The 9,162-nt window shown below is 53.2% G+C and overlaps 1 protein-coding gene across 2 annotated transcripts in view; it reads right to left on the bottom strand.

The window, feature by feature from the left end:
• Positions 1-933: 933 nt before the first annotated feature.
• PUS7 (pseudouridine synthase 7) overlaps positions 934-9,162 on the bottom strand; it is a 39,339-nt gene continuing 31,110 nt past the window's right edge. For both annotated transcript variants that reach the window (XM_075599676.1, XM_075599677.1), the window contains one exon: positions 934-2,262. In XM_075599676.1, the coding sequence (XP_075455791.1) occupies positions 2,126-2,262 (137 nt within the window). In that variant the 3' untranslated portion in view covers positions 934-2,125. The remainder of the gene's footprint in view (positions 2,263-9,162) is intronic.

Here is a 9,162-nt window from a genome sequence, read left to right as displayed (position 1 = left end):
TAACTTTATAAATGGAGGATCAGTACATTGAAAAAAAAAATCCTTAAAAATTGCATTAGGAGTTAAAAAAAAAAAAAAAGCTGACACCATTATCTAATACTACAGAACTGGTTTATTTAAAAAAAAAAAAAAAACTCTATAGGAGTTAGCATTTTTTTGCTGCTTTAATGTGCTGTTTGGGAGAACGCAGATGAAAACCTCGTAAATGCAAGATCTGAGTTACAGAAATTCCAAGCCTGCAACTCATTCCCAGACAATAAATGGGCTTTAAAGCCTGACATTGTTGCTGTGATTGTTCTCTCCACATAGCGGCATAACATTTTTTTTGTGGGAGGCTACTTTACCAGCTGCGACACTGGGGAGCCGGAAAGCACAGTATGCATCTTTGAATGCAGACCAATTCATTCTTCAGTTCTAGGACCTTATTCCACCCATGGAGTTCCCAAGTCACAGTAAGGCTACGTCCATAGCAGGGGAAGCTGCGCTGAGCTGTACGGACGCTCCGCGCTGAGACCCTGCATCCTCAATGAGGATGTCTTTAGAGGGGGCTCACGCGAGCGTCCGCAGGTGTTGGAATTTTCAGCCGACAGCAGAGCCTGTTTCTCAGCGCTCTTTCGGCTGAAAACATCCAATCACAGCAAAGCAGAGTCAACCTCATTGGTGCGTCGCGGGCTACTGGCCCAGCGACGGCACTGCCCCGCCTCCCCCCCGCATCGCGCACGCTGGCTCGCCTGCAAGTCCATGGGATTGCTCCTGACCGGGCAGGCGAGCCTCAGCGTCAGCGCGGGGTGAGGCTCTATGGACGTAGCCCAATACAACAGACCAAGTTCCCAGTGAAAATCGGAGGAGACCTGTGGGTGTTAAGCCTTCTTGCCGCCCTTTAAATTATTTTGGCAATTATTTTGTTTAAAGCAACAACAATAAACCACAATGTTTTTCATATTCCCACAATTTATTAACAAAAAAATGGCTTCAACAGTTGAACAGAAAGATGTAGCTGAATCAAAACTTATTCTCGAATGGCTTTGCAAATGCCGTGTCGGCCGTAAGTACAGTAGGTTTCATGGTTATACCTGCTCGAGAAATGTAAAAATAAAATAGTAAAAATGTAACAAAAACAGGTTCACACAATCACTGTAAAAAGTACACAGAAAAAAAAAAAGTATGAACTAAAACCTCACTTTATTGAATGTCTCGGTCTTGATAAGTAATTCATGTTAACTCCATCAGTGACTGGGATGTCCTGCAACCCAACACCATAGCGATGTGTTGCAGTCAACGGTTCCCTCTAACCCACATTCATGGGAACTTGGCACTCTCCTGTTGGGTTGAACTTTTGTCAATAGCCATCTCCACGTTTTAACCCCTTTGCTGCCAGACGGGGCCCAGCAACTCATCGCTCTGCCATTGCCCACTATGAAATATCTTCTCCACCAAGTACAGGAGCTTGTATAGAGGAGCGGTGTCACTACAGATGAGACTGCTCATGTTCCAAACGAGTGATCAACCCCATCAGAAAACATTCTGCTACCTACAACCCTCTGTGCTGTATTGACGTCCATTCTTAACCCCTTCACGGTCGCTTGCAATGCTTTTGACAAGAGTTTATGATGATCTTTTTCTGTGTGTCGTATACACATTTTTACTCTGTTCTTTAACATAGATTAAGCTGACCCCATTTGCAATACAGGAATGTCCCTTTTACAAAACAGTTAGACCACTTTAACCCTTTACGTGTCCCATGACGTATCTAGCACGCCAAGGCCCCATTGACAGAGTAGTTGCACATTGAGCTTTTTGCTGTTTTCCATAGAGCGCAAATTGCTAAATCGGAATGGAAGAGGACTCGCTCCACTCATGACACCAGCGACCCCGCAAACATGTGGCAGCTCCGGATATAAGCAGGAAGATTTGAGAGATGGTTATTTACAAACAGCTTTCTGCAAAGAGCAGACATGTAAAAAGTTAAAGTACTTAAAATAAAAAATATACACATCTTATACAATCTATTGGGGGGGTTTATTTCCAAGCCAAAAACATGAGATTTTGGTTACACGATAAAAGAATTGGTTAGATTCACAAAATGCAACTGTTAAAAACCAATGGCAGAAGTTACAGAACAAAGTCAGCGCAGCCACACTGTGTTCAGCTGGGTCTGGTTCCTGATACTGGTGTCTAGTTTCAGCACTTCTCTGATGGCCATTGTAGCGTATGTAGAGGGGGGTAAGGAGAATTCCATCTTCAGTGCTCTGAACTTTCCCTCTGTCAAGTAAAGAGACATCAAAAACGAGATTAGCATCTGCTAAACCCCTCACACATTGGGACATTATAGACATTACAGAACTTCAAAGAGCCTCATCAGAGGAGAGCAGGATAAGAGACCTTTCCTGATGAGACGGGTTAAATACTGCAAGGAAAACAGCTCTGTACTTCCTACGAAGTTTTATGCAAGTGAGGATAAGGGGCTAATTCCACATAGCCCCACCCCCTCCCAACACTGCCCACAATTTTCAATTTGGCCCAGTATCTGAAGAGGAGATTACACAAGCGCGCCTCAAATTAAAACTAAGCAGCCAATGCAGACCCGACTTACTACAGTACAATCTAGGTTCCTACGACTTGGTGCCCCAGCCATTGCCAAACCAATTGCTTCCATAGTCAACTCTATCCTGTCTGCAGGCCATATCCCTAAGACCTGGAAAACTGCCAGAGTTGTCCCAATCTTCAAAAGTGGGGACAAAAACACTGTCTCAAACTACAGGCCAATCTCACTTCTCTCAATTCTATCCAAAGTCATGGTAAAATGTGTCCACTACCAATTAAGCGATTACTATACCAAGACAAATTTCCCTAGCCAATTCCAATCTGGCTTTCGTCCCAAACACTCCACCGTAACTACCCTGCTAAAAGTTTGCAATGAAATCCAGTGTGGAATGGAACGGGCACAACCCCCTGGTGCAGTATTCCTAAATTTTGCAAAGGCTTTTGATACTGTTGATCATGCTATCCTGCAAAACAAACTCCAGAGCTCTGGAATAGGGAAGCAAGCTTTAAACTGGTGTCAGTCCTACCTATCAGGTAGATCCCAACATATGTCCATCTCAGGCTCTAACTCCAACCCCCTGGATATCACCTGTGGTGTCCCGCAAGGCTCTGTTCTGGGGCCCCTACTCTTCTCGGTCGGTGTTCATTAATGATCTTCCCACAGCTTGTAAGGAAGCCTCAATACACATGTATGCAGATGACACAATCCTGTATGCACACAGCCATAGCCTCTCTGACCTTCAACACATACTTCAATCTGACTTTTTGAGACTCGAAAACTGGATTTCCCAAAACAAACTGGTTTTTAAACACTGACAAGACTGTAACAATGGTATTTGGGACCAATACTACATTTTTAAAGCTTCCAGCGACTGAGCTCCAGATTAGAACCAACACTAACACCACCCTAACCCCGGTCACTAGTTTTAAATACCTGGGCTTATGGTTTGACTCCCACTTAACATTCGGGATGCACATTGATACCCTGACAACCATGACCTATGCCAAACTAGGGGTACTTTACACGAACAAATCCTCCCTAAGTCTCCTGGCCAGAAAGTGTATTGCACAGCAGATGCTAATGCTAATTATTGACTATGGAGACATAGTATATGGCTCTGCACCTCAAACCCACCTTAGCAAACTTGACACCCTCTACAATTCAATTTGTCGTTTTGTTCTCCAATGCAACAACAACACACATCACTGCGAAATGCTCAAAGAACTAGATTGGTCATTGTAACAGGGGAGTTATCCCTGTTCAAGTAATGTGTCTCTAATCCAGCAGTGTGGTGATTAACTGCTGCTAGTCAATTAACAAACACCACTTGCCTGATTAGATTGCTTACAAAAGCCTGTCTTTTGAGACAGGAAGTGAGACTCCTTAGCTCATACCTGAGCTGAACTTGGAGACAGAGCAGAGATTGTCTGACTCTCACAACTTGTCTTGAGCCCTGCCAGAAGACACTGCAGAGCTGCTTTCCAGACACAGGGAAAACTTCTAAACCTGAATGCTGACACACCCTGAGGAAAAGGGAGCTGAACCAGGGACAGAGAAGATTTTCCCTCCAAACCACAAGGAACAGATAAGACTTTCATTTATGAGACTTCTTATATCTGCTTATTTCATGCTATATGTTTTGGGGCTGGGAGACATGCTTATCTAAGGGAGTTGTGAACTGCATAGTATTTCACTAGAAATACTCCCAAGTGAATAGAAGCTTTGTTTACCCCTTGTTTGGATGGTTTCCTGATGTTAAGGAAATAGGCGCAATAAAAAGCCTTATTTAATTTCACAATAACGAGTCTCCCTTGCATACCTCTGAGCGTCCGCCCACAGTCATCACTCGAGTCTAGGCGCAAAGTTCACCTTTCCTGTCTTGCCTTTAAATTCTTTATGGGCAAGCTACCCATCTATCTGAACAAGCTCCTCACCCCTACCACATGCAGCACCTATCACCTGAGATCAGACTCCAAAAGACAGTTCATGGTCCCAAGGCTCAACAAAGTATCCGGCCGTTCCTCCTCTTACCGTGCACCCCAAAACTGGAACAATCTACCAGAGACTCTCACATCCACCACCAGTTTAAGTTCTTTCTAATCTAAGGCTGTCTCACATTTTAATCTGGTCTGTAACTGTTTCATACGCCCATAATATATATTTTCTTTAACTGTGCATGCAATGTCTTGTATATAATGTACTAGCTGAGAGACCCGGCGTTGCCCGGGATGTAAATGCGTAATAGGTAGTATTATTTATAAATCGTGGAACAATAGGTGACTGTTTGTTGTAAAGGTTGGATAATAATATTGAAAAGAAAGATGGAAGAAAATGTAATACGATGTTGTATAAAAATGGTTTATTGTAACCACACCACAGTACAATGTATATTTTGGTGGCATAAGTGATGTAAAAATCTGAGTCGTGTGTCCTGCTAGGGTGTGAGGCGGCGGGTGACGCGTGGGTTGTGAGTGCTGTGTGCGAGTGGGGGTCCTGCTAGGGTGTGAGGCGGCGGGTGGTGCGTGGGTTGTGAGTGCTGTCTGTGAGTGGGGGTCCTGCAAGGGTGTGAGGCGGCGTCTGGCGCGTGGGTTGTGAGTGCTGTCTGTGAGTGGGGGTCCTGCTAGGGTGTGAGGCGGTGGGTCAGTGATGTCGGTGCGTAGGGGCGGGAGCCAGCAGGTGTGTGTGGCGGCAGGTATGTGTCGAGTGTGGCGGGTGTCTGTTGAGTGCGTGCAGCGGCTGTGAGGCGGTGGGTGAAAGGCAGAGGCGGCCGGAGTAAGGGCGGGTGAAAGGCAGAGGCGGGGGTGGGGAGGCGGTAAGGCGGGCATGAAGGCGAAGGGCGGCGGGAAGGGGAGGAGGGGGTGGAGGAGGGGGGCAAGGGGTGGAGGAGGGGGGCAAGGGGTGGAGGAGGGGGGCAAGGGGTGGAGGAGGGGGGCAAGGGGTGGAGGAGGGGGGCAAGGGGTGGAGGAGGGGGGCAAGGGGTGGAGGAGGGGGGCAAGGGGTGGAGGAGGGGGGCAAGGGTTAGAGGAGGGGGGGGAAGGGTTAGAGGAGGGGGGGGAAGGGTTAGAGGAGGGGGGGGAAGGGTTAGAGGAGGGGGGGAAGGGTTAGAGGAGGGGGGGGAAGGGTTAGAGGAGAGGGGGGAAGGGTTAGAGGAGAGGGGGGAAGGGTTAGAGGAGAGGGGGGAAGGGTTAGAGGAGGGGGGGAAGGGTTAGAGGAGGGGGGGAAGGGTTAGAGGAGGGGGGGAAGGGTTAGAGGAGGGGGGGAAGGGTTAGAGGAGGGGGGGAAGGGTTAGAGGAGGGGGGGAAGGGTTAGAGGAGGGGGTGGAAGTGTGGGAGGGGGTGGGAGGGGAAAGGGGAAAAAGAGGTGGAGGGGGGGGGGGAAGAGGAGCGGAGGGGGGGTGGAAAGGGGAGCGGAGGGGGGGGTGAAGGGGAGCGGAGGGGGGGAAGGGGAGCGGGGGGGGAAGGGGAGCGGGGGGGGAAGGGGAGAAGTGGTGGGAAGGGGGAGGAGGGGGGAGGTGGTGGAAAGGGGGAGAAGGGGGGAGGTGGTGGAAAGGGGGAGAAGGGGGGAGGTGGTGGGAAGGGGGAGAAGGGGGGAGGTGGTGGGAAGGGGGGAGGTGGTGGGAAGGGGGAGAAGGGGGGAGGTGGTGGGAAGGGGGGAGGTGGTGGGAAGGGGGGAGGTGGTGGGAAGGGGGGAGGTGGTGGGGAGGAGGGGGAAGGTGGTGGAAAGGGAGAGAAGGGGGGATGTGGTGGGAAGGGGGGGAGGTGGTGGAAAGGGGGGGGAGGTGGTGGGAAGGGGGGGGAGGGGTGAGGTGGTGGGAAGGGGGAGGAGGTGGGAAGGGGGAGGCGGAGGGAAGGCGGGGGGTGGGAGGCGGTGGGATGGCAGGAGGTGGGAAGGCGGGGGGTGGGAGGCGGTGGGATGGCGGGGGGTGGGAGGCGGTGGGAAGGGGGGTGGGAGGCGGTGGGAAGGGGGGTGGGAAGGGAGGCGGTGGGAAGGGGGGCGGTGGGAAGGGGGGCGGTGGGAAGGGGGGCGGTGGGAAGGGGGGGAGGGGGGCGGTGGGAAGGGAGGGGGGGAGGGGGGCGGTGGGAAGGGAGGGGGGGAGGGGGGCGGTGGGAAGGGGGGGGGAGGCGGTGGGGAGGCGGTGGGAAGGGGGGGGGGAGGCGGTGGGAAGGGGGGGTGGGAGGCGGTGGGAAGGGGGGGTGGGAGGCGGTGGGAAGGGGGGGTGGGAGGCGGTGGGAAGGGGGGGTGGGAGGCGGTGGGAAGGGGGGGTGGGAGGCGGTGGGAAGGGGGGGGTGGGAGGCGGTGGGAAGGGAGGGGGAGGCGGTGGGAAGGGGTGGGGGGAGGCGGTGGGAAGGGGGGCTGGGAGGCGGTGGGAAGGGGGGGAAGGGGGAGGCGGTGGGAAGGGGGGGAAGGGGGAGGCGGTGGGAAGGGGGGGAAGGGGGAGGCGGTGGGAAGGGGGGGAAGGGGGAGGCGGTGGGAAGGCGGTGGGAAGGGGGGGGAGGCGGTGGGAAGGGGGGGAGGCGGTGGGAAGGGGGGGAGGCGGTGGGAAGGGGGGGAGGCGGTGGGAAGGGGGGGAGGCGGTGGGAAGGGGGGGAGGCGGTGGGAAGGGGGGGTGGAGGGGAGGTGAAGGGGGGGTGGAGGGGAGGTGAAGGTGGGGGGGTGGAGGGGAGGTGAAGGGGGGGGAGTGTAAGGGAGGTGAAGGGGGGGGGTGGAAGGGAGGTGAAAGGGGGGGTGGAAGGGAGGTGAAGGGGGGGTGGAGGGGAGGTGAAGGGGGGGGTGGAGGGGAGGTGAAGGGGGGGGTGGAGGGGAGGTGAAGGGGGGGGGTGGAGGGGAGGTGAAGGGGGGGGTGGAGGGGAGGTGAAGGGGGGGTGGAGGGGGGGGAGGTAAATGGGGAGGTGAAGGGGGGTGGAAGGGAGAAGTGGAGTGAGGGGAGGTGAAAGGGGGTGAGGGGAGGTGATGGGGGGTGAGGGGTGGGTGAGGGGAGGTGAAGGCCGCTCACTCACCCGTCCGGCAGGTCCCACGTGGATCTGAGGCGGGAGGCAGCGTGTTGTGGCCGCTATCCCGCTGTGTCCCGGGCGCTCGCTCGCTCGCTCCCCCGCTGACTGTAGCGGCGCCGGGGGGTCGGGGGGGGTATCGGGGAGACACTGACACTGGAGGGGAGGGGGGGTGGAGGGGAGGTGAAGGGAGGGTGGAGGGGAGGTGAAGGCCGCTCACTCACCCATCCGGCAGGTCCCACGTGGATCTGAGGCGGGAGGCAGCGTGTTGTGGCCGCTCCCCCGCTGTGTCCTGGGCGCCGCCATCTTGGGCACTCGGCGCCGCGAGGCAGCCTGCCTGGCCACTGGCTGTTCCCCCGCCGGGGAGGGGTGAGTTGTAGCGTCGGGGAGGGGCATGTATATGTGGGGGGGGGAGAGGTGGGAGATATAGAGGGGGGGTCTCGCACGGCCGCTGACACTGGGGGGGGGGGGGGGGGGCGCTGAAGGGGTAATAATAGTGTGTGTGTCCCGCTGACTGTAGCGGCGCCGGGGGAGGGGGGGGTCGGGGTGAAAGCGCGGGAGACACGGGGAGAGGAGGAGGTGCGCGCGGGTGCTGCTAACACTGTGAGCCCCGCTAATGTATGTAACAGTGTGTGTGTGTGTGTGTGTGTGTCACTGTGTGTGTGTGTCACTGTGTGTGTGTGTCCCTGTGTGTGTCCCCCTGTGTGTGTGTGTGTGTGTCCCCCTGTGTGTGTGTGTCCCTGTGTTCCCTGTGTGTGTGTGTGTCCCTGTGTTCCCTGTGTGTGTGTGTCCCTGTGTGTCCTTTGGCCCGTCACTCCGCCTCAGGCCAATGAGAGGTGTGCGGGGGCGGGCGGGCCAAGGGACCAATGAGATTTCCCCTAGGGACACCGGACATCCAGGCAGGCAGGCAAACATACAGTGCTTTCACTAATATAGTATAAGATACCCTGTTCATTTATGTAACTGTACTTGTAACCATGCATTATTTGTCTTAACTCTGTGCCCAGGACATACTTGAAAACGAGAGGCAACTCTCAATGTATTACTTCCTGGTAAAATATTTTATAAATAAATAAATTAGACTTATTCCATGACCACTCCATGCCGACACATCTATAAATGAAACGCATAGGGCCCGGCAGAGATGAGCCGGTGAAACTCACCCGGAATGTCAAGTTACTCTGTTGCAAACATCTCCAGTATATATTTTAGCAAAACAATTAAAACAGTCTTACTTATAAGGAGAGACTAGCTAAATTACATTTATTGACATTAGAAAAGAGGCATCTAAAAGGGGATATGATAACTATATACAAATATATTCGGGGACAATACAAGGAGCTTTCAAAAGAACTATTCATCCCAAGGGCAGTACGAAGGACTCGGGCCATCCCTTAAGGTTGGAGGAAAGGAGATTTCACCAGCAACAAAGGAAAGGGTTCTTTACAGTAAGGGCAGTTAAAAAGTGGAATTCATTACCCATGGAGACTGTGATGGCAGATACAATAAATTTGTTAAAAAAAAAAAAAAGAGGTTGGACATCTTTTTAGAAAGGAAAGGTATACAGGGATATACCAAATAAGTATACATGGGAAGGATGTTGATCCAGGGATTAATGCCAATTCTTGG

The sequence above is a fragment of the Ascaphus truei genome, chromosome 5 (assembly GCF_040206685.1).
Source record: "Ascaphus truei isolate aAscTru1 chromosome 5, aAscTru1.hap1, whole genome shotgun sequence".
Classification (NCBI taxonomy): Eukaryota; Metazoa; Chordata; class Amphibia; order Anura; family Ascaphidae; genus Ascaphus; species Ascaphus truei.
The sequence above is the reverse complement of the archived record's forward strand: the minus strand, read 5'-3'. Positions and strand labels throughout refer to the sequence as shown.